Raw genomic sequence first — 27119 nt, forward strand, 5'->3', positions numbered from 1 at the left:
TGATGAACGAATATGAAGAGCCATCACAGCCGACAATACGTGAGTGTGATAGCAACCAAAAAGTGTGGTCTATTGTTTTTCTGTACACATGGGCTGACCTGAGAACTAAAAACACAAACCTAAAGTCTACATTTGCTTTTAGACTCACTCACACACCAGCTCCTCTTTACACATCCTCCACACTATAATGACTGTTGCTTTCAACTGTCCTGCTCCATTTTGCTCAGATCCCAGTGAGGAAGGATTAGTCGCACAGAGTTTAAGACGCCATGTGTGAGAGAGCGAGAGCATAAAAAACATCCCGTCTGTCAGTGAGTGGGTTCGCCCAGAAAACACAGAAGAGAGGAATAGCAGCCTCCCTTTTGTTGATCACCTCTATTGACTGTCTGAATAGCTGCCATTGGAGATGGAAAGATAGACGGCTGCCTTTGTTAAGTCAACAGAACAGGGTCCTCTGAATACTGATGTTCTGAAGGCTTTACCAACACTCCCGGCCTGTTGGTCACATGCAGCCCGCCGACCCATTTAATGTGGCCCTCTAACTGATATCAACTTATAATTATTTATTTCTCTATGTCACACATTTTTTGTGAAGAATACATTGTTAAATGTAAATATTGTGGCAAATATTGTTATTGCAATATCATGTTGGAATACTGACTGTAGTTCAATTGACCAGCCCACTCGACTAGACTAGATGCTCAGTGGCCTCCAGGTCATTTAAGTTTGAGACGCCTGCTTCAATTTTTAGTTGCATTTAGTTTGCCCATTTCTGAAGCCATGTTCAGATAATATAAAAATTGGGTCCGGATGTTCTCCGGAGATTGCCAATCACATATGTGAAACACGGCAGGGCACTGTCTGGGTGACACGTGTTCACAACAGCAGGAAAATATCCTGAGGATCCAGGTGAGCCAGGTGCACCTGGTTTGAATTATTCAGAGTTTCTCCTGCAGCTTTCTTGCATTGTACTCACCCACACATGGTTCACAGATTAGACTAGTGAGTTGGCAGGAGAATCTCAAGAGTGTCCAAAGTGACTTCTCCTGACGTTTTTGTTCCCACATACAGCCTGCAGGCTAGTGAGCTGCCTGTATGAATGCATGTGTAAGAGCCAGAGATGCTTTCAGAGTGGGACTGAAAGCAGCTTAATTCAGGGGTTCCAAAGTTTTTTAACATAACTCAATGTAGGATTTGCTTTCGGGGTCCCCCCACAGTTGGTAACACAAAGTATCGTTTGTTAAAACTGTCATAAAATATATGTCTAATGTGCATTTCTTGACAAGCCAACGATACCAGTGAACTCATACTCAAACAATGTACAAACAACTATGTCTAAATAAAATAATCCAACATTTTTATTATGGATCAAGATTGATGGTTATACTCAGACAAGGTAATCTAATTTTAGATTCTGCATCACCCGTCAGTCCCTTTACGTACTAGTACTGTCATTCGGACAGTGACGTGATAGGATTAAGACATGTCTTTTCAGGTGAAGCTCAAAGATCATTTTCACGGATGTTTTTAAAGAAACAAAAATGGCATTCAGGCCAGCCCGACTTTGTAACACAGAAAAGCTCCAGCCACATAAAATCAAATCTCATGATTGGATTACAAACCCTTCTCAGGATAAGAAATTCAATAGAGCACAATGAGAAGTGCCATCAGGGGATAATCAGGTTGGAGATGCCCATTTACTGTGCAGCTTAGCAGCTGTCACTATAGGCATTTATAGGTTTCAAAGTCATTTCATTACTTTTTATTTATTTTTATTTGACTTATTGAATGACTATTTCGCATATACAGCTGTGAATCATATCACTCTATAGTCCAAATAATATACTGTATTGTCTTTGCATGCCTTTGCGTCCATTTTAACTGTGTTGTGTTTTAGGACACAATACTAAGCAGCTGTTCCCCACTCCTAATGTGGAAACGAGGAAGTGACACAGCTGACCACTTTGATGCAGCTCCTAACCAGAGTTTGACTGCTGAGAAAAAGGAAGGACATACTAGTGGTTGAAAGTTTCAGTACAAAGACACACATTCAAACACTGCAGAGGAGGAACCACATGACCTGCCACAAAAATAGCAAGAGGAAGACATAGAGATGCAAGACCCTGATGTGACCAAGAGAGGAAGAGGTTACAGAACAAAATTTTAGAGACAACATTCAGTGCATGGAGACTTCAAATTGGATTAAATCCCCATCTCCTCTCATCTACGTGCCGAGGTGTCCCTGGACAGCAGCTTATGAAAGTGTAGTGTAAAGCACTTTTAAAAATATCATCAAGACAAAACAGTGGTTTATAAATGCAGACCACTTACGACATCCTTGAAGGATGTTACACAAACAGTCGTTCACATGTGCAGACAGTGTTAATTACTCACCCTCTGACCACTCCACTCTCCAGATAATTCACCTGGATAAATTTACCAAAACGGCTGGAGTTGTTGTTGTGGGCTGTCTTGGCATTCCCAAAGGCCTGGATAAGACAACAGAGCACAGAGACACAGGCTGAGTTTAAAGGGATAAAAATCACACAGTGCAATACCAAATTAACAACTGTACCAGATTAATTCAGTATCACCACATTTCACAAAGATGTATGACTCAGTTTAAGATGGTGCTAGACAAACTGATGGGAGCATCAAATGAAACCCTTAAAGGTTTGACCTGTTTAGGTTTTGACACCAAACTGTGAAAACACCCAAGTCTTGGACCTTGTATGGTAGTGCAGTAGCAAAGATGAAATAGCTCTTTCAGTCACCAGATCTATACTGGTGACCTTCAGGGAAGTCAACAACAGCAACAAATTACCGCAGCAACAAAGAAACTGGATAGTCCAGGGGTTGGATCTCATTTTTTAACAGCAGCTGAGACCACAGAAGGGGGTGGGACTCTTGCTGTGCATGTGTGTGCGTGTGCGTGGGGGTCTTAAGAGGGGTGAGCATCTGCAACTCGTTGTCCCCTCTTGCCCTCCTCTCACTCTCTTCCCATCCATCTCCCTCTTTTCAGTCCTGCCTTTTTTCTTCATTTAAGACCTTTTGCCTTCACTCTCTTGTTACCTCTCTCTCTCTCTCTATGTTTGCATGTGTGTAAAAGAGAGAGCGAAAGAGAGTGAGAGAGCACCGGTCAGTGATGATAAATGAGGTTAGGACAGCCATTCAGTGGCGCAGTGTCAGAGCAGCAACAGAAACGGAGAGCACCAGTTTATCCGCAGGCCAGCAGTAGCCTGCAGCAACCAGGCCTTGGTGAGGGGCCCTGTTTATTGCACTGACACAGCCACTGAATAGCCTTCTTTTTTCCTTCATGATGCACATGCTCCCATGGTTACAGATAGACAGATATATACACACACACACACACACACTCAACAAAAGGCCACTGCAGGGGAAGTTGATTCAATGCATTCTAAATAGGAGCAACACTGTGTTTTCAAAAGCAGTTGCAGGGTAAATTTGATACAGTGGTGCTGGGGATGATTAGTTTGGGGGCACAAACAAAGCCACACTCCAACAGGGGCTGATTGAGATTCCTTAGAACGGATTGTTGACCTACTTTTCATTTCCTCTGCTCTAGCACACCCGGTTTGTATTATGCTTTTAAATTACTTGAGGATTTTTTACTTTTTACTCATTTGCACTAATACCATTTGACAGTAACCTATATTTCTCAAGCCAATATGTGCGTTTAGCTCTTGTGATGCAGGACTTGTTGTTGATGTCAGAGACAATCAGTTTTTTCTTATCAGCGACCAGCATTACTCTTCTTCAGTTGACATGGACTTGCTCAGACAAGGCACCAAACCAAGAGCTCACTTTCTAATGATCTCTTTGACTGTATGTTTTGCATGTGAATCCTATTAATCTTCGGTTTGAATGTGTATGTGTAGTATTGTGTCAATATTTATGGTGTAAAACTATTAATTTATTTGAAATATTGCCTGTGCTTACAAAGTACTGCTCCAAGATTGGGGGTCTGTTTAATGTGTTTTGATGTTGATACAAAAAAGTGTCTCACTGCTCAATGCTACGGGCACTACCATTCTGATCAAGCCCACTCCATACACATTGCAAAAACGGCACACAACCCTGGGAAATCTCTGCGAAGCCCAGGCCACTGCAGCATGGAGGGAATGTTAAACATGTCACAGCATCATTCATATTCGAACATGCCCATTAACAAGTGTCCCAATTGTCTGGAAGGCTCAGCAGGTATGAGGAAGTGAACGTCAGCTTGCCAAACTGTGAACAGGGAAAACGTGGTCTAATCTGTATTCTTACGAAATATGGGTTCTCTACAGGAGGAGAAAGGCGGAAGGGAGAGTGAGATTTAGAGAAGGAGGGGGGAGACAATAGCAAAAAACAAAAAAGCTGGCGTGGTTCAGCAATCTGCATTGAGTGCATGCTGTGGGAATGCATACAGACATCTAGTGACATCTCATAGTGTCACTAGTGCTTTAACTTATTCCTTGCTGTGGTGAGCGGTATCTCTTCCCCTCTCACACAAACACACTGAACTAGGGGAGTGTTGCTAGAACAGTGCAATTTATGAGCCATTTGTCTCAACAAGCAAGTGAAGCAGAGGTGATAATATGTAAATTATATACTTTTAGGGGTAGTATTAAACTTGCACATGATCAAACACAATATAGGGATGGAACAGTTTAAACAGTGCACACAACATGATGCGATTCCAGAGAATACATTCAGGAACACCTTTTTGTGTCCAAACTCCTACAGCCTGTTCTTGGGACTCAGTCTCGGTGCTACAACATGGAGGCAGTGCTTCCAAGTAGTGGTTCAGTTAAACTTTTCCACAGTCTCTGCCAAGGCCTTGACACTGACACCTCACTACAGCATAGATACACTCACAAAAGGACTCTAAATAGCCCAACTGCCAAAAAACTGTTCCCACATTCACAAAGGACAATGACCGGCCTCAAACAAAACTGATCATACCCACTACTATATGTTCCTCAGAACCAAAAATATACTCTATACCTTAATTACTGCTGCGTTACATAGCTGAGTAATGAACTATTTAATAAATCATGGCTTTAATGAAGAATCGATGGCATTTAGTAAAAAAATAATCCCCAATCTTTGTTGTTGTCGATGTTGTTGTTGTTGAATGTGAAAAAATGCTTTGGTGACATCACATGATATTGACAGTGATTAAATGCAACCACGTCTCTACACAGTTCCTCTTCTATACTTGGCCATGCTTCAAGCCACCAAGATATTCCATCAACTACACTTTAACCCCTTGAGCTTGACTCGCCTTGATTGTTGACAAAGAATTGATTCTTTGAGTTATACTAATGACATCAATGGTGCTTAAAAGGGGCTGGTGTGTAGATTCAGAAACAGTGAATGCTTCAATAAATGTGGTAATATTGAAATACATCATGAATGTACTGCATGATTTTTCTAATATTTCTAAAACGTTTGAACAGAATGATACGGCAGTACGCTCACTGTGAAATGTGTGATAATTTGGATTCGATTTTCATATGGTAAAATCTAATATGTAAAGACTTCATTAAGAACAGATTATCAAGCAATGTTGCTTGTTCAAATATCACAAATGCCCCTTTCTCTACAACCCACCCTGTCAAACTGAACATCTTTGTGTTTAAAACAGAAATTGTACTTAAGCCAAACATTTGCTGCAGAGCTAAACAATTCATACATTTACAAATACAAGGACAGCAAAGACAAATTCTGCTGAGTGTCACAAGACAGCTACAGTATGTAGCAGTAAATCAAGCACAATGGCAACAATCTTCTGCTTGATGAAAGCAGAGTGGAAATAAAATGGTGGTAGTTTTAAATGATTTACCTAATATTCTGTTTAAATACAACCTGCAAACCTTGCATCGACAGTTTTATTTTAGTTGTTTAAAACTAAGGGATGAAACAGCCCATATATTCCTAATCTGAGTAATAAAAAAGTCCATCCTCCAATGACTAATATACATGCTATGTGCCAGCATGTCATACGGCCAACCAATGCAAGCAGGACAGGGGACATGTTAGAAGCATGGAAAAAGGAATGGTTAAGATTAGTTTTTCAGTCATCAGCTTTGCTCCTCCTGTGGCATGGTGTTTTACCAGATTGAAGCCATTTTAAAGTGCTCCACCCATGTCTAGATGGGTACCACATCAAACTTCAGCTTGTGGTGTGGTCACAGTACCATTATTAGACCCTGAAGTGGCCTGCAGCATGCTGCTACATGCAAGCTTTAGGGAACAGCCTGTTAGGAACAGCATGTCCTACCCTTTAATGTGATTCTGAATGATATGATTACAGTAATAACTTTGTGTATGTGTGATGAAAGACACGTGATGCAGCAACTGTACTCCCTGGTAATGCCATCTTTTCCCAGACTCATACACAATGCCACCCAGCCTGACCAAATATAGCTGAGGAATAAAGAGGTACAACCCATAACAATGGATCAGCAGACAGAATGGTCAGCTACTCCTCTGCACTTCCTGAACAACAATACAATACTTTAGTCTATCCACACCCTTAAAGGCTCTGAGCTTGTGGCAGTAAGGAGAACTTCTGCTGTTACTTCCTGTGTCGTAGTCACTTCCTGTTAAAGAGGGTTCCGGATAATAGGAGCTTCCTGTCTGAAAGAGTGAGACACAGTGGCATGGAGATGACTGGGACATTAGCAAGAGCGGCTTACCAGCTTGTTAAATGATTATTAAGTATTCTTAGCTCAATGATTGATCATTTAATGAATACAATCTAGTGATGGCATATCTTGTTTTCAATTGTAATATAAAGTAAAAAAGAGATACATTAATTTGTTTATGATAAGAACAGTGAAGTTAGTCAAATCCAAACATCAGACTCACTATACAATTTATAGTCCAATTTGTTACTGCGCATATAACTTTTGGCTATATTTGCCTATAACAGCATGCATTTCTCCTTAGCAATTAAATGAATAACACTGCATAGCCAAGAGGGACAAAAAAAAACCCAACCCATCACTTATATCATACCTTACACCAAATGTTTTTACTGTGAGCAAGAAACAAAGGCGTGGTCAGAGATGTCTGGCAAAAAACATTTTTTCAAGTTAGCATTAGGTCATACTCATAGTCAATTTTGCTTTTTTGAGAATTATGAATCACTAAATCAAGTCAATTTTATCCCCAGTGAGCTAGCTGGATTGGTTACGTTCTGATGATGACATGAACGAGACCAATACATTACTCCTGCAATAAATCACGCCCACAACTTTTTTTTTCCAATAATGTCACTATGTAGAATTTGAAAAATAATAAGGGATTTTTTTTATGCTATCCGGTTTATTTCCACTCTTTTCTCCACTCCAGCAGTTACAAAGTTGCTCATTTTACAACTTCAGGTTTGAGAGGACAAAATATTGTATACTTGAAACAAACATTTGAAAGGAAAGGAAATATTGGTTTAAACATGTTCCTATGACTACACTAGGGAAGTAAAGCTTGCTGCATATTTACCAACTATTGACTCAACTTAATATTTCCTGTCATATTGTATTCTTTCAACTCTCTGTTACAGAGGACGTTGCTGCTGACATAAAGAATAAATAAACTTCACAACCTGGCAAAGGAAAAGACGTCAACAGAACCATAAAAAAGAGGTTAAACCAGTTGGACCAGTTTACAAGTGAACTACTCACTTGTAAGCTGGAGGAGCAATTTTTTTTTTGTTTTTTTTTTAACTACAGCAATGTATTTAAGTAGGACAGAGGCTTTCCCGGATGGTTTCAGGTTGGGGCTATTCAATCTGCCAGCAGCACACAGCCCACAGCCTGAGTTTGGCACCACAAATCATGATCTCATCTCCTCAAAATGTGACCCAGGCCTGAAGACCTCCCCTATAGCTTGACACACACATGTATGTGCACACATGCACACACACACACACACTCTGCATTTTTCCACCACCGTAATCAGATCAGTTTCCATGACAAGAAAACAAAGTAAAGCCCTTTTCTCAAAGTAAAGTTGCTTGGTTTCAATAAAACAGTCTAAAAATAGAATTCTACACTCTACATATAATGGCGTCAGTGGAAATTGTCAGGAAGGAATTACCAGAGGTAGACAATCTGTGTAGAGAGAAGCTGCAGGGAACATAATTCCAGAGAAGTTATTGCTTCCTCTGTAAAGCAAGTTTTGTTTCATGTCAACCATCTTATGAGTGTGCTGCAGACACTGGGGGTGGTTACCAAATTACACATAATAGTGTACAAAAAGCACACATCCTCAACTAATGCTCACACGTAAAGTGAACAAAATTCAGGTTTGGATGCTGCAACGATCAAAGGAGAGTTGTACAGCTGTTCAATAACCACAATAATTGACAGACTGGTCACACATGGAATCCCGTCTCCATTTCCTTCACTGACCAGCAGAGACCAAACTCGTCTCCCTGTCTGCCCTTGCAACCACAGCTACACACACACACACGCACAAACACACAGACACACAAGAAGTGAAAGACAGAGTGGCAGTGTGTCTGCCAAAGGGACAAAAACTCTGCTGATGTAGAGGAAAATCTCACAATCACCTCCCCGTTCTTCCCTCCATCAGCCACCCAGAACCAACGACTGTGACAGACTGACACCCATCAAGGGACCAGTGCTTTCCATATATGTGTTTATACACATATACGTGAAAGCTGATCTGTGAGTGAGTGAGTGACTGAGTAGTATTTTCAAATTACTTGGAAAAAATAATAAAACATTTCCACTATGTGGCTTAAATGTCTATTTTTAGTCACATTCACTGTGAAATAAAACAGAAAATGTGTGAAGGTTTACTTCCAGATCAGCCGAAAGTAACTACTTCTCCACTCCAGGGATGGCCATTTAAAGCTTAATTAAGAACACGGCTTTCTGCTTTTTGTCTACATTGCTTTGGGAAAAATTTGCTGCAACAGAGAGAACATAATTTGATCTTTTTCCATCTCTAATCGGTTAAATCACAAACAGACAGATTTAGATTACATCGCTAACAGGAGACACTGTAAAAACCATAATATGACCCAAACTTACACACTTACATGCCACCCAGTACACTATACTACACACAATCACACAGAGAGACACAATATTATGCTTACAGAGCAGTCTAATAATACACAATATGGACGATTTGCATTATAAATTGAGTTAACTTTCCAGTGATGAGAGGCCTGCTGAGTACAGCGTTGAACCACACTCACAATGGACTGTTCCATACAAGAGTGTGTGGGGGGGGGGGAAATAACTGCCGGAGGTCAGGCCAGAGGTAAATTCTTCCACATGTGAAAGTAGAGACCATGTTTCTCATTACAGAGGAAAGAAATAAACAAAACAAAGTTACTCTGTTTTTTGCTATGTAGCTGAACGTGACGTAACGTAATGTAACTGAATACAACTAAATTCACAGGGCGTAATGACTTACCATTCATGACGCAACTATTTCTAGTTAAACGAGAATGGCAGTCAGAGTATCGTCACCAAAGACAGACAATGCCACATATTTGTTTAGATCTTATGAGAGAGATATAAGAGAACAGGAAGTAGCTAAATAATCTGCAACAAACTGTACTGTAAGCTTCACAAACCACAACACTATATAATACATCAGATTCTTTTTAATGAAGATGCAGACATTTTTTCATCATAATTGAATGTTTTAGGAAAATATCTGGTTCACTTCAATTTATTTATTTATTTATTCTGATGGGGGCTGATTAGGAGACAACACCTTACTCACTGTAGTGAAACAGACAACTAAGCAAAGAAAACTATCTGCACCACTCTATCAATAGACCAATCAATATCTTGCCTGATAAATACTTGTATACTGATCAATTTTTTTCCAATTAGCAACTGCACTACTGCACAAAGTTGTGTTTCAGTTTGGCTGTAGCTTTGTTTAATCTGCCCTGCCACTCGTTGCAGTGAGCAAGTTAGGACAAGCATCTTTTTATCAGAGGAGAAAGCAGGAAGTGAAGCACAGTCTACCTAACCAAAATGACAACAAAGAAGCACAAGCTTTAGACCAACAGCAGCTGTCGCTGAAATTCAAGTTGTTCAGTTTTTAAAAAGGGTAAAGGAGAACCCAGAAATTGTCATTAAGACAAAAAAGACAAAGATCAGCACAGTGATTAAAAAAATATCACTGTTTGTACAAATTTCCCACAAAAACATCCCACAGCAATTTCAAAGGCAAGAGGCCACATGAAAGGGTTAATGGTGCAACTTCCCATCCTCTTTTTCATTTCTTCTTTCTGAGTAAAGCACAGTCTTTGTGTTAAAGCTTTTTACACTGTACTCTGACTAACCTATGCCACATTTAGCACATTTAGTGCAATTGAGTCACAGCCTAGAAATATATATGTGCTTATTAAGGATAAATTCTGGTAATTTCATACTGCATGTTTGCAAATGCTGTTCCGTAAAAAAATTATCTCAAAATATATCAACTCTGTATGCTTTACATCCTGTGCCGTTGTTTGTGTGTGTGTGTGTGTGTTTTTCAAGACATCTCTGCTACAGTAAATAGCAGTGACTGTTAAATATGACCAAATCTGAACAGTAATGCATTTTAACACGTGACTGAAGCAATAGCAGAAAATAAATTAAGCATGACTCATACAAACAATAGCTTAAACATGAATAGCTATTTCACACTTGATACGTAACAATGTCCATGTAACCAATGAGACAAATAAAGCTCAGAGGAGTTGACTTGTTTCATCTTCTTTCTTTGTATTGTTATTTGGCTGTGCTTTTATAAGAGACAGATACAACATGTCATACCACAGATTTGAATCAATCTTTAATTGCACATCTTACCTCCAAGACTGGTCCAGCACCTAGTATAGTCCTCTCCACGCCGCTCGCATAACCCTTCTGGCTGAGCGCAGTCAAACAGTGGATCAGAAAGTTGGTACTCTGAGTCTTGCCCGAACCACTTTCCCCAGAGATGACGATGCACTGGTTGACCCTCTTCCTGAGCATGGCATAGTAAGCTACATCGGCGATAGCGAAAATATGAGGCTCCAGTTTCCCCAGCTGGTGGTTTTCATACATCTTGACATACTTAGGGTTGTAGATAGGCAGAAACTTGAAGGGGTTGATAGCGATGAGGATACTGCCTGCATAGGTGTAGATCTTTTTCTTGTAAAAACGTGTGCGCAGATTATTTAATATCCTGTCCTCATTGAGGACAGGGAGGTTACAGAGGTCTGCAAAGTCATCCTGGGGAGGTGGAAGGAAGCCTCTAGCGGCTAACTGCTGCGCTTCCTGCTCCTTGGACACAGGTGGGAGGTGGACATACTGGATGGAACCATCATGATTCCTTTCCTGGAACACAGATCAGAAAAGAAAAACAGGTTGTAAAACTGTTTTAAAACAATCAGAGCTTCAGATAGAAAAATATTCTGGATGGTTTTCTGGAATGTGAAGACATAAGTATTTTAGATGATTCAAATTATAATTGTTTTGGTGTTTCCCAGTCAGTAACTTTGAACATGCTACCTAGCGCTGAAGAACACAATGTAAGGGTGGGAGGACCTTTCCATCTCCATTGTCAAATTGAAGCAAAGTGATGTGAAAATAAGCAAAGTGAAGTGTTTGCTATCAACGCTACCTGTAGTAAGAAGTAAAAGCCAAAGCTTCGAGGATGTTCCTCCTGGGCTTTCCGTGGCCACAGCAGAAACCTTTGTACTGGCTGGTCTCCAGCTTCCAGCACCCACTCTTCTCCACCGCATTCTTTCACCTCCGCCAGAACATACAGACGGCCAGGGTCCAGCCCCAGTGCCGTGGCAGCATCCGAGATCACAGAAGCTGCGGTTGCATCCTTCTGCACTCTGTTGTGTAAAAAGAAGCATTTACAATGTCTGATCAATACCATCTTACAGTAGTTCCTTTATTCATTGAAATTCATTCAGATGTAGAAATGTAAAAGTCCAGTGTGTAACATTTAGGAGGTTTATTGGCAGAGAATCAAATATACTACATATTAGTATGTTTGTGTCAGTGTATAATTTACAAAAAGTAAAAATTGCTTGATTTTTGTAGCCTTGGAATAAGCCTTAAATGTACTTTAGGCAAGAGCTTTGGTTTATGGTTATGCAAAGCCATGTTTCCAAAGCAGCTCAAATGGACAAAGCAGACAGTGAGCATTTAGCGTTTTGAAGTAGAAGCTTACGACACAAACAAAGAACAATTTCCACAGTAGTTCCCTGACACGATTGTAAAAGAGAGGGGTGAGCGAAGAACTGTTTGTAACAGTCTAACCATTATATGTCAGACACTATACTTTAAAAATAAACAAGCTTTCTGAACGTTTTCAGAGTTAAAATTTAAATTTTTACATGCTTGAGCAATAGCACTCTGGAATACTGACCTAAGGTTGCAGCAGGTGGAGGGATGGGCAGCTAGCCGTGGGTAGATCTGGAGTTGGTATGAGCGACCATCATTTTCAGTAGAGTTATCTGGCCCACCTCCCCCTTTTCCTCCACCTGCATTCGTTGCCATGGTGGCAGCGCCATCTCTGACACTCATCCTGAGCCAGGGGGAGTGGCCTCAGCATGCCGCACCCACTGCTTCCGTCACCAGACAGCACCTGAAAATATAAGATTGATTAAAGAATGACAGTTGTTTGTATGTTTTATTATAAAGATCTTTATAACCACTCCTACAAGTCAGATTTTAACTGCAAAAAAAGGGGGAAAAAGTCAGAAAAAATTATTATCATCAATACTATTCCACTAAACACACAGCATGGCTATAGTGCCAGTAGAAGCACAGTAGAAAAGCTCACATAGTGAACAATTTCCAATATAAACCATTGCAGCCTTCTAAACTGTCTAAACAACATGTCATTGCAGCTCTGAAGAGCCATCTAAAATGCAAACAAAATAGTAGACTTTCAAACAAAGTCTCATACCAAATGGGAAACTCTCACTTGGAATCAGACCCACAGATTTTTTCAGGCTCTGCTACACATTGTGCAACTCTCCTACAGAGACGCATCTCTTATTACACTGTAACAAAAGGCCTACGAAAATATAATAGTATAATAGGACACAGGCCTTATAAATAAGGAACAGATCATTTGTGAGGTCAGTGTCCTATCACATTGGGTTCCTGTCTAAGCATGTTTTTCTTGTAACTACTGGTTTATCGTAAAGTATGTTAAAACCATGGGAAGCTGGGCTATGTGAGCATTAGTGTACTCACATAAAAACATATAAAATCACCAAAATAAATATTTCAGAACTACTTATAGAGGAAAAAAATAGAAACCAGAAACTGTAAGTAAACTGTAAGAACACACACAATGGATACAATAACCTTTGACCTGCACTGAAATGTTGTGCTGTCTGACCAATCTAGTGAAATCACATGGAAATATAACCAGCACCCAACATTTCTAAATTATCTGTCTACAGGCAAGTCTTACCTCACACATCAGACTGTATGAAAACACATCTCCAAAACTAAATTACATGCAAAGGGTTGTAATCCTATTCATCTAGAAAGCACATGAGCCTGGGTACAGAGCTGTGACAAATGCACTGGGGGTGTTGATGATTTCCTGCAACACACTTGCATCACACGTACATAGTCTTACTAAGAAACTTGAGATGGCAACTAAAACATAACAACAGAGAACACTTTGGGTAAACCACAATGGTGTAATGAAACCTACAGTGATGTATGATGTACGACGCCTCACCACAACAACTTATCTCTACTTACATGGACAACTTCATTTGTTTCTGCCTGGCAAAGCAGAAACACAAAAGATCTGACCAAACCGACTTCCTCATGAAGGTGAAGCAGCCTTTTACATACACCCAACTCTTTAATTAACCAAACCTGAGAAAACTTAAGGACAAACAGCTTACTGATAATCAAAAGACTGGCATATGAGTCAGACACTCTTCATGTGTTCTGCTGTCATACAAAACCAAAGTAGCACTGGTCAGTAACTATGGTGTATGATTGATCTTTATTTTTGTGTCATACACAAAACAAGTTTCACAAGTTGGCTGAAATCAAATTCAAGGACTTTTCAAGGAATTTCCAGGACAAATTACCTCAAATTCAAGGACTGAATGTGCAGACACAGCTTAAGATGGGAGGGAAACTTTGCCCATGGGGTCCACTTTTATGGATTTGTAGCACACTCTGCATCTGGCCAAGTGATCGTCCTTGGGGTCTTGAGCAATCCAGTCTTTGTAATTTTCTTTGGTGAGTCAGATCTTGGAATTTGCATTTCCCAGGTAACAAGTAATTTGCTCTCGCTTAATAATACTCACTCATTGTTCTGCATGGAATCTTAACATCTATTCCACAGCGAGTCCACAACACCACTAGTAACTCAGCACGTTTGTTCTGCGTAGGCCTAGTCTACGAACATCAAGCAATGCAGAGCATGAAACAGTAGGTGACATTGTAACAAACAAGGGCACATCGGTGTAGGGAGACATTTGCATAAATATCAACTTAACTACTTTCTTGCACAAAATGTCTATTCAAGGCAATTTTCAATTTTCAATTTTCAAATAACAAACTCTGGGTTCATAAGATACCAGAAAATTACACTGTAACTGGGTTCATCCAATATTTCAATACATTTCAAACTAATATAAAAGTTACTAATTATTTTAAGGTGTGGTTTTCTCTTACACCTGGCAAAAAAATATTTTCTAGCAAAGGTTGCCTTCCTGAAGCAAAGCTCAAATTTGTTCATAATCATCCAACAAACATATATGGTGGAAGTGAAACAGTTGATTCAGACAGTGCAACAGTCTATGCAACACCATAATCTACTGTGCAGTAGTTAGAGTATGTGTCACAACAAAACCATGGAGGGCTAACACTCAACTATACGTTCTATATAACATCCAGGGTTATATGAAATGATTCAATGTGACATCCAATACGACCTGAGACAAAGTAATATGATCCAGGTTAACCTTGCATGTGACAGAAAATAATGCAATATGGTGATCTATAGTTAGGTGTGACTCACATAAACAGCAGCTGGCTCAAGTTTTGTCTAATGACTGATCATGTAGCATGGCTTTGCATCAGCAATGCATAATGTGTAAACTGTAAGCCCTCCTTAGGGAACAGGAACCTGGCTTAAATCATTGTATGGCAGGCAGTCTGCATTGCTTTGGTAACCTGATCCAAGGTCCAGTCCTGTAAGGCTACAGTTTATCACTTTTATCATTCAAGCAGAGACAGTTTATTTTCCCAACCTGAAAAATAAGAAATGTTAGTGTCTGAGATATACCTAAAATAAGCAGACATGAGGAAAAGAGGGTCTCACACACATGAAACCAAGTTCTCCATTCCTCCATCACAAGGTTTATTTTCACTGAAACTTTGACTAATATAATTCATAAGCTCTGGAGTTGTCATCTGTATTCAATTTACAAATTGGCCTTCCAGTCCAGATAAGAGCCCAGCTCATTTTGACTGTTAAGAAAATATAACCTACTCAAGTAATGGTGGAAAGACAGCTCCACTGTTTAATAATGTTTCCTCCGTTTTAATCAATAAAAAATAAGCTCACACAATCATGTACCAGTCTCTATCTGTGAAAGGAATGATCTACTTCACTATCTATGGAAAATATAGTACAGTAGTATAGCTGGGCAATATATATATATATCACAATTGTCACATTAAATATGGAAATTGGATATGGGATATTGTCATATATGTGATGATGTGAGGGTGTTTATTATATTGAGTACATTTATGAAATACACTAAATATTATATTATTTAAAAATACATGGAATTGACAAAATTTAATTTAATTTAATTTTAAGCCCAATTACTTGAGTCCTAGCAAAATTTGACCACATTTAAAGGCAATTTCATTGTTTCTAACACACAGTAGATATTTTATTTGTAATTACAGTGTTTTGTCTCTCTCCTTTGAGAAGCGTTAACATCTCAAAAAATACTTTTCATGCGTCCAGAGAAACAACCTGTGTGCAACTTTATATCCCGCTATGTCTTGTATTTAAAATATACAGTAGCTCTAATCAGGAGTTACCTTAATTGACCTCTTTGAAATGCCTAAGCCTGTTTTAAATACACATTTCGCTTCAATCGTAAATGAGCATCATCAGAATTGTTATGCTTTGGTTTGTTTATAAAACGACAATGATAGGAAATCATTGTATAATAACAGATATAAAGTGGCAAAGATCATACTATAAATGAATCAGCTACAAAACTAAACATCAATGATATCTTTACAAAGCCAGCAACATTGGACTAATTTAGGTCACAGTAGAAAATCAGAGGAAAAATAGAGCAACTTGAGACACATGAGCTTGTATCTTTGCCAGGCATGCTGACCACAGTCCCTAAAACATGCAAGCCTGTAAAATGCCAAAGCATGCAAAACTGCAGCGACCACAAAAACAGCATCATCATTATCCTCCATCATGAGATCTGTCTGGTTTAAATCCGTCCCTTTTAACTCTTTCTCGACTTGTTTCAAAGGCACAAACATAGAGCTGCAGTATCTGTGTGTTTCTTGTAAATGCATAAGGCTCTGAAGAGAGAAAAAAAAGACAGTGAGATTTAACAAGGAAAAAGAGATGAGATGAGAGGGAGAGACCGAGAGTGAGAAACATAAACATCAAAAGTGAGACAGAATGGAGAGAGGTCCCAGGGGACAATTATAGGAGACGGAGGCTTTGAGATAATACAGCTTCCTGCGTACAGAGGAGATCCTCTGTGAGGATACCCAGCATTCCACAGATAAGAACCAGGGTTGTCTGCTCTGTGGAGGCTTAGCCTGGCACTTTAGCTGCTTACTGTGGGTGGATGGGAAGACCCGATAGCAGAGAACAGCAGCTGAGGGCAGAGAGGGGCTTTTTAGCCCCCATGGGCAGAAGGAGGGCATTAACAACTAACAAGCACCTTAAACTATTTTTTAAGAAAGATGTACGACTCATCCCTGTTAACCTCATTCCGACTAACTCCTTATAATTCAAAGTGAGTAGGCTTTTAGTAAGTCGATTCCACTGTGCATTCCTAGACCATACCTTGGTCCTAGACCATACCTTGGTCTAGGAACCTTGTTGATTTATGAATACAAAACAAAACATTAACTAACATTTATTAATGGATAAAATTGATTGTTTTTCTCCTTATCAACATTTAGACCACAAATGGTTCTGTGTGTGGACAAGTGCACTGATTTCCAATCCTATCACTACTGAGACAGTTAAATGGGGGTCAATATTTCACCTATCTAGCGACCTTGGGTTTCGTGAAAGGCGCTTTATAAATCTAAGTTATTATTATTTTATTATCTACGGTGTTAGCACTGAAAATTATGAGCTATTTTATGTGCTACAAATCTGACACAATTTTAAAAGGAGCAACATGTTCTCATGCAATCTTTAAATAACTGAGTCTCACACACAGAGTAAATATTCCACTGGAAGGACAGTAAGAGAGGGAGTTGTTTGACAATCACTGACACAGTGGATTGAGTCAACTAGGCCGTACCTAGTCTGTCTCCCTCACAACCCATCAAAGTCAAGCAAAAGGCTCCACCCAGTGAAGGAGGAAGAGGAGGAGCAACAGTGAGTCTACAGTGCTAATTAGTGAACTGAGAAAATAAATATTTTGCCTTTATATGGCCAGTTGTAATGATTGTGATCTCACTTGTGTAGGCGGCAATGAGTGTTATGTTCTAAGTATGTGTTACAAACAGTACATTTTCTTCCTAATGGACCTCCCAAGACTGGCACACACTCGCACATCAATACGTAATTATATAAATAAAAACTGTATAAACAAAGCAGCGAGTCAGGGCAAAAGCTCCACTGGTGGACTATGATCTGGCAGGAAGTGACTGACCCAGTGACACATTCAGGGTCAATAAAGTTCAGCTGGAATAGACTCTGCTTTTAGGGCAAGCTCCTGTTCTCACTCCTCCCATCTCTCCCTGACTCTGTGTCTCATAGTCTAGTACAACAAGCACATAGTGAAGGTGAATAAAAAGGAAGCAATGATGTCCCAAGTGTGTGTGGATCACAGATATGGTGACTCCAAGCATTACTTTTCAGCATCACAAGACTAAATCTCATGAGTCACAGCTACAGGCTGCTCCCATCATGGCCTTAATTAATCACTGCCATGACAATGGCAGCTATGGGCGCCAGGAGATTTTTACTGTGGTTTCAGTTTGTGATTTTGAAAGCTGAGTAGATGGTACATATAACAGGTTCATTGATACTGTCATTTTCATCAACATCTATGTTATACTGCATTTTTAGATGCCCACTTAATTAATATTGAAAGATAAATGTCAATAATTTTTTGGAAGAAATAACATACGGATTAAACGTAGGATAGAGGCAGGGTAATAAAAAGTAGGAGAGCTTCACAAATCATACAGATTACATAAATAAAAAAACAAAAATGTTGCATGAAGACATACTAGGTCTTCGTAGGAGCTACACTTTTAATGTAACTGACAATGGGGGCAGCCTGTGGCCAAGTGGAAAGGGAACTTGACTTGTAACCAGAAGGTCGCCGGTTCAAATCCCCACCCGGCCAAAAAGGGCTGGGGTACCCCTGAGCAAGGTACCCATCCCCCCAATGCTCCCCGGGCGCCACTCAGTGTGGCAGCCCACTGCTCCTAATTCTATGGGTCAAAATGCAGAGGAATACTTTCCCTAAGGGGATTAATAAAAACTAACTTTAATGTAATTCTGGGTGTTTACAAGCAAAACAGGTAAGAGTAAATGCAAGGCTACAGTCTGTGTACATGAGTGTTGCAATAGGGATATTCTAAAAATCTGACTACACAAAAGTAGTAAAACTGAAAAACTAACAGAGCTCTGAAGTATTTGTCAGTATTTGCCTTTCTGAAATTAGCCTAAAAGCAAGATGAATGTTTTCCCCATATTTGGAAAGGAATTAACATAATCATAGTGTATCTATCTTTTTAATTCTGATATCAAATGATATAACATTGTAGAAGCCGAATACAACTCTGTGGTTTTAGGATGCATTTGCTCCAACAACATGTGTTTATAATGACGGGCCTGCAAAATGCATTGTGGGGTTGAGGAGGTAAACAAACAACTGTGTTCAAGAAAAAAATAATGTCGATTTTGAACATTTCAGAATCCACAGTTCCATCTACCTCCTTTGCAAACTGTGTGAATGGCTGCAAATGTGTTGTTCAAGTTCCTTTTCTCTCCCTTTGGATAGTGGAGCTGGGCCCACAGAAGTATCCCTCACCACTGCAACTCTCTCTGGGTGACCTATTGGAGATGAGAGGGGCTGGCTCTTTGCCAAAGTGGGCTGCATTGTCCTCAGGGCACAATGAGAGGCAGACTCAAGGGAAGTACAGAATCAATGTGTGCGAGTGTGTATGTGTTTGTCTCTTTGCATGTATTGCCTGTGGTTTCCAGCCCATGCATGTGTGGAGTGTATTACTTTAGGTACTCATAAATGCACTCAGGACTTGTGTCTCATAGTGAGATATTGCTCCTGTTGCTGCCGAGTGGTGGTGTATCAACCTCAGGCCTGGGGCTCTATAGGAAGTGCAGATGCATCCAAATGGCTGTGAATGGATCACAGCCCTCCTCCCAGTGGAGCCATGTGGCCTATTGAAAGATGCAGCCTTTTGTTTAAAAGGGACCAAAACCACAGTCAGGGAATTAACTCATACAGCAGACACCAACTGGGCTCAGTGAGACAAAAACAGATAGATATCTGTGAAGAGAGAGAGAGTGAAGGAAAACGGAGCACTAAAAGCTCCACTCCTCCCCCCTGTATTTAAGTCAGCTCCTTGGCCAGTCAACCACACACAATAAAACCAGTGCAGAGGAGCATCTGCTACCTCAATCTAAGCAAGAGGATAAAGGAGAGAGAAGCCACATATGGATCAAGTCTTTGACTTGTTGATATTAATCTACTAATATAAGCTCACAGTAAAAAAGAAAAAAAATTCACTTTATGAAAGTAAATACAGTACTATAACAGTATTGGCATTTGGATTGGAACAATGTGACTGAAAGTTTGTCAGTGGGCTTAACTAATACAACATGTGTATCTAATGCTCAAGCATGTCTCGATTAAACTTGGAGCAGATAGTTCTCAACATGTAGGTCAAACACAGGTGTACCAGTAACATTAGGGTTCTACATCACCTATTTATATAAGATAACACATTTATGTTTGCTTAAATGAATGCTGCCAAGTCACCATTTCCAAAGCTTATCTAAATTAGTTTATTATTTTTAATAATGCACTGCAGTACAGACACACACTGCAGATTAGAGAGACAGACCACTAGTATTGTTTACATGTGTGTTTACGCCGAATATCTTTCTCTTGATAAGGCCTTACCTTGGGCTATGAAATGTTGGTCATATTGCACAACCCCAACCATGCAGAGTTTGTCTGTCACAATATGTTACCAAAACTGCGAGACGCAGTAGTAATCAATTATACTATGGACATTTTGATTGCACCGCATTGATCCACTACTCCAAAAAAAAAACATATTTCCGAGTCATGTATCGACAAGATGAAGCAGAATGCTGTTAGTCTGAAATCCCTCGGAGGTAGGCATGGCCCTGTTTCACTTTAACAGCTGGGGTTGTATGTAAAACAACAAGGAGAAACTCATTAAAACAACTTGAAATTATGGCACTAACTCTCTGGCGCAATGTGTGTCAGTCTGCTCAGATACTGCTTCAGGTAATTAGACATTAGTCTCAGCTGTGGCTTTATGAACTACTAGTTTCAAGTAAATTTCACTGCAGGTCAATAATCAAAGAGGTCTGGGTTCACAGTCTTTAACTACTCCCATGTGTCTGTTTCTGATGCAACGCTGAGTTTTGTTTTTTCATTAACTCTGCACTTTTCCCTCTGTACCTCCCATCACATCACCGTCTCTCACAGAATCTCCACCAACGCCACCCTCCAGTGTTTCTCTTTGAACCCCCGCTGGTCACTCTCTTCAAATCCCCTCTCCCTCACATTTGCCACTTCTGCTTTAACACAGTCCAGATGCCAAGTCACACTGAGAAGAGAAACTCAGACTTGGAGAAGGTGTGCTTAAGATTAAAACAAATGCCCCGGTGTTGATTTACATACGTCACCGTACTTTACAGTCACATACTCAGTCAAGACGAGAGGTCATGCCCAAGTGTGCAAACCAGAAACACCTATGAAACAGATGTGAATTAATCACAACATAGAATTAATGTTTTTCATTCCATCATATCTCTCAAAAACAGCACAGAGAAGATTCCATACAAGTTCAACAAATAATATCCCAGTTTTTAGCAAATTGCCTGGCTTGCACAAATTCAAATACCAAGGTTTTCACCCATAAAGTTTAGGTTGGGCTAACATCAGGCACAGCAACCGCATTACATGTCACATGCCACAACGGTTTCTAAAAAAATGTTTCAATCCATATGATGAACTGAAACTTAAGATTCAAAGCAGCAAAATCCAAATGAAATACACCAGCCCAGAAAGGCCATAGCATGTCTGACTTAATGCAGCCCAGAAATCTCTGCTCAGTCAGACTGGGTGTTTAGGGATTTCTCACTGGTTGGTGGTGACAGTGGATTCCAGAGAGTTTTCCAGTTCAGTCGACTCAAACATATTGGATTAATAGAGCAGTTTCAACCAACAAAAGACAAATACAATATAGTGAAAACATGAGAAGGATCTGTTCTGCCTTCAAGTATAAGCGATTTATGGGGAGGACAAAAGAACATAAATACCAATCTCTTCCAATTTTTAAAAAGAGGTGGTAAAAAGGAGATTTGCAGATTTGACTTGACATTTAACTGAATTTTCTTCCGGGCAGCATTATTAATCATTCCACCCTAGCTGTCATTTAAAAGAAAGATGCTTAAAAAAATCCAACCAGTTAAGGAAATGCTTCCTTCCAGTTCAGCAGGACAAAAACTACATGTGCAAAAACAGGCAAACACACAGCATGCCATCTGGAGATGTGGGGCAGCTGCAGGCGGAGGTCAGGAAGACAAGAAAAGGAAGTAAGGGGAAGAAGGCAGACAGAGGGGATTATTGTACACACTCAATCATGTGGACTACCCCACTCAAAAAAACACTTCCACAGGAAAATCTAAACGCTGCCATGTTACACAGTTTATTATTGTATACTATCATGGTAACACTGTTAAGAACAAAAAAATTAAACATCACAGAAGACATTTTTCAAAAGTTACAAATCGAAAAAATGGGACTCCTGTTCCTTGTGAATCTTCCATATACATCATACATCTCTTTACACTCCCCCCCTCGCACCAAAGCTAAAGATCCTCAATACATTCATTCACTTACAGTCAGATGTAATGCAACTTACATATGGAGTCATTCATCACTGACCAGAGTCAGACTGCTCGGTAAAAATAGAGTAAGAACAAATAGAGCAGAGCTAGGACAAGCCAACGGTGAGCATGCAGCCAAGGTATCCTGTTCCTTCTCCATCTCTCCTTCCTTTTACCCTCAGCTTGTCTCCGTCTTTCCATCCCTCCCCCCCCATCTGTGCTTTGATTTTTTTCATTTCTCTCGTCACTCCAGAGCCTTTCAGGCCTCCAGTGTTGCGACAGTCCACACACAGAGTTCATCCCCAACACTGATCATAAGAGTGGTGCTGATGTCATTGGACTTGAAATACAAAACACATTCCAAAACCAACAAAACATAAAATGTTCCGAAACAAAATAAGCTGTTTTGTCTCCACTAGGACTGCCAAGAGTAGTCACAAGTAATTGGTGGAAATTTGGGGGAAATAATCATAAAAATGCAATTTTATTGCAATGTTATTTTTGGAATACAAATAACTGCATCCAACTAAAATCAATGCGAGTGAGTGTGTGAATGTGAATATACAAACTAAATTCCACACCTTGTTGTGTAATTGTAATTTTACATTTTGACACAGTAACTATATTAAACATGTGCTACCCTGTGTTTTTCTAGCAGTTCTTAGACACACAGATGTTTCATTATTTAAAACTTTTTAGCACAAGGTGTGGAGTCACACTGTAACACCAATGTCACACTTGGCCCACGCAACGTCAAAAAAAAGAGGTGGGCTTTATCCAGTACCTCCCCTTTATGGGTTTAACCCCCTCATCAAAAATCAAAAACAAAGCAAAAGCAAGCTTACTTAAATCCATTTTTTCCATTCATTTATACTTGATCATATGTTTGCATGCACAGCCCAGCTCCACAGGCACAAGGACTATCAAACTTCCCCCCCAAAGCTTTTTCACAGTCTTTTTTGATGCATCTGCTCCTGTTGTGATGCTCCTCAAAAAATACACACCACTAATTGCAAGAACAAGTATTATGAGCTTCAAATGGAGCAATGTAGGCCCCCCGTCCAACACTCATCTCTTGCTAACTCTCAAATCTTTTTTTTCCTCGTCCATATTTGCACCTCCCCAACAGGAATGACATATAAAATGTATGTCGTTACAAGGTATTTTGGTAAATAATGATGATGTATATAGCCAACATGGTGTATCGGTCTGGCACAACTGAGCTTTATCAATTCATACAGTCTGAACAGTCACCTTCAGAGCTGAGCCATCAGGCAGTGGAACACCATATACAGCCCCAGGGTGCGTCTTCTCCCTGCCCATAATCCAGAGCTAAGGGACAGGATCAGTGACCACAGAGAGGAGAAAGGGAAGGTTATAGCACTTATCATTGCCATGAGCTAGTCAATCTATAACACATACACTGCCACTAAGGGGAGGACAAGAGCGAGTGACAGAAAGGGGCCAGCACAATATGTCGAACTCAAAATCACTACGTTTAGAGGTTTCCTGAGTTGTTCCCCAGTAGCGACATTGGGGCATGGAACATAATACAGTACTCAGCTATGGCATGTCGTCTCCAGATATATTTATATTTATATTATGGACCTTTTCTGTGTTGTCATCGTTGAAATTTGTCTGGTGACCAAGTCCATTTGAAAAACATGACCGCTCAATCTCATGAAGCACAGCAGGACTATTGCTGGTGTTTCTCCCTGGTCAGTCCAAATAATGTGAACACTAGTGTGGGTTACGACACAAAAATATGTATGTAACATGAAAATTAAACCTATATTAATCTATAAAGTTGTCTCACGAGGGACTCACATAGGCGTTGCTTTAATGCTTGATGGTGGGCAGGCGTGTTGGCTGGTGCTGGAGGATGAATGACCATAATGGATGACTTCATAACAAGGGTTGCTAATGGTGCTAAAGTGATGATGATTTGATGACTGACTTGTTGGCTGCACTTTTTCAAACAAAACACAAAAGCAACAGGAAGAAAAGACTTGTCCGAGAGCTCCATTTGCACGGTGTACTGTTTGAGCTTAAACACATACATGTGATGGCCAGTGCCTCGGGTGGAATATTTGCATTAGGCAATTTGGTGGGCCACTGCTTTAATTGCTGCTCAAAATGTTGAACATTTATCAAGTTTAGTAGCAAGCAACTTGAGCAAAGTGAAGCAACAGACCCACCAGGCAGTTTGGCAACACTTGACACTGTCCCATTCAAAGTAAATGTGCGGTGTTTCAGTTGAGATCATGTGGGAGACTTGAGAGAATATACAATACATCCAGCCAGTACTTAAAAAGAACTTAAAACTTAGCTAAGTGAAAAAAATTCCAGTATTCAGCTTATTAACCGGATCTGTTACAAGGTTCTATTTATTTCTTCATTGCGTCATGACCTACCCCTCCACAAACCTTTATAGAAATCAGGTCAGTAGTTTTTTTTAAATGTCCTGCTAAAAGACAGACATCCAAAAACATAACTTCCAAGGCAATCAGTGTGCTTGTGCTGCCTGAAAGTGGATAAAATTAGACTTTGATGACGTCGTTGATGACTACTTTTCAGTTCGCTATGGAAAATTCTTTGATTGTATATTTTGGTTAAAACTTATTTGGCCTGTAACACTGCCTATAATCAAAATCTAAACAGGCAGATTTGGTATAATCATTATTATCATAATCAAGCCTTAGTCCCAGTAATCTTGACTTGATGTGTTTAGACAATACAATGAAAGCTAAGACGCAACAAACAAATGCACTGTAAGTAGGCCATTTCTAAACAGCAAGCTGCCTTTTCCTCACTTATATCCTATCATTACAGCTGGATCTATTTATAAAGCACATAAAGTCTGCTCACCACACTGAAAGTTACCAAGGAGTTGGTGGAATTATTGACTCTAAAACCCACCACTCTCCCTCTCTTCGCCTCTCTCTATTGTAACACAGACTTTCTCCATCTGGCCCAGTCTCTGCAAAATACAGTTCATTGCAAATCCAAACTGCAAAGCTCATTTAGCAGCTTTCTGTAAAATGTAAGGCAACCCCTCCTCCATCTTTCACCACAGAAAGGCAGGCCCCGTAGCATTCCTGTCATAGTATTAGACTAAGAACTGACCCCCTGTATGTACGCAAAAACCATACACTATGAAGCCATACTGGTGTCCCATTTCTAACCTCATTCACATCAACCCCATGAAGTGGCCATATTGGAGATGAGGCTCTTTCAATGGCTCAGAGACACGTGATCTTGGATTATGTTGTCATGCAACTGACGAAAGGCAGAATTACACCTAGCCCAGCCCATTTTTGCATTCTTGAGCAGCAGTGTAAGTAACAGACTGATACAGAAATCTTCCTTATGAGCCCACAGGTAAACAGGACAGGACTCTACATGTCTGAATTTTCTTGCCAAGCCCTTGGCAATGAGCCACTCAATATCTCTCAAACAGCAGCAAACAGACTCATACTTGTTTACAATATTTTAAATGAATTGATTAGTATTAATTAGTATTATTAATTATATAGAAATCTATTGCGCTTACTCAAAAAGCTCAGGCAGATTTTCTATCTGATCAATTGCCGCTGTTCTGCAGGGCAATTAGACTGCAGATGCTTGCGTCATTCCACAGGTAACCTACATCATCATGGCCCAGTTCACCAGCTGTAACGAGAAAATTCAGGCTGCCGAGGGACTAACTGTGCTGTGGTTGCTGCTACCACACAACATAACTCATCCTGTTCTTCTGTCTTGGTTTCATGACACGCACTAACACACGACCATACTATTACTAGACCCATGTGAACCGGGTTAACCCTCAAAATATTCAGGTTCAAACTAGTCCAAGAGATTAAATTAAATTATAACAAGCACATTTGTAAAGGGAAGTTTTGTGTGTTCATAATCCTTTGAAACAAGAACTTTCAATTTTACCTTAATTCCCTCACAAATGTATATCAAGAAACCAAACAGTTCACATGTAAGTGTAAAATTCCCTCTTCCCAAGTTAAAATTGACTATGAAAACACATCATTTCAGATGGACACTGGAAAGAGCTGTAGAGAGGACTACTGTAACCTCCATCGAGTAGCTTATACCATCTACAAAGCAAACACCACACTTCTTAAATCATTAGCTAAAAATAACATGCTCATATAAATCTAACCACAAGACATAAGACCATAACCTTTCTGGTGACAGCAATGTAAAAATGAGCCAATACCATTTCATAATATTATCCACCAATCACTTAAGGATTGTTGCCTTTAGAAAACATATTTGCTAGCTAAGGTTGTGGTGTCACTACAGAGTAACACAATCCTTACAAGTGGGAAATAGCATAACAGCTCCTCTATTATGGTTCAGCATAATAATTCAAAATGGCTAAATTGCCTTTACACACAAACAACCAAAATGCCAACATAAATATGAATAGCAAAACATAATGCCAAAATATTAATTAATATTAATATATTAATGTAAATATGAATTCTTTAAGACTGACTTTGTATTATCTGTGAGAAAATGACTTACACAATGTGGTATTTCGTCAGCTTTATTATTTCTATTTTCAGCCACTATCAAAACCTTGTTCGAAGAAACCCTTGAATCGCTCCTCTGAGAAATACTATGATTGAGGAAATATCTCTTCACCTGCAGGATCACACAAATACAAGACGAAGATGTAATTGGTCTTCCTTCCCCATCCCCCTTTTTGCCAG

The 27119-nt window shown here is 39.7% G+C and overlaps 1 protein-coding gene across 3 annotated transcripts in view; it reads right to left on the reverse strand.

The window, feature by feature from the left end:
• LOC122780514 (unconventional myosin-IXb) overlaps window positions 1-27119 on the reverse strand; it is a 51013-nt gene that overhangs the window by 20278 nt on the left and 3616 nt on the right. For all 3 annotated transcript variants that reach the window (XM_044043508.1, XM_044043507.1, XM_044043509.1), the window contains exons 2-5: window positions 12418-12636; window positions 11659-11878; window positions 10863-11372; window positions 2395-2489 (exon numbers count right to left, since the gene is read on the reverse strand). In XM_044043508.1, coding sequence (XP_043899443.1) covers window positions 2395-2489; window positions 10863-11372; window positions 11659-11878; window positions 12418-12575 — 983 coding nt within the window. In that variant the 5' untranslated portion in view covers window positions 12576-12636. The remainder of the gene's footprint in view (window positions 1-2394; window positions 2490-10862; window positions 11373-11658; window positions 11879-12417; window positions 12637-27119) is intronic.

This window comes from Solea senegalensis, linkage group LG14 (assembly GCF_019176455.1).
Source record: "Solea senegalensis isolate Sse05_10M linkage group LG14, IFAPA_SoseM_1, whole genome shotgun sequence".
In the NCBI taxonomy this organism is placed as follows: Eukaryota; Metazoa; Chordata; class Actinopteri; order Pleuronectiformes; family Soleidae; genus Solea; species Solea senegalensis.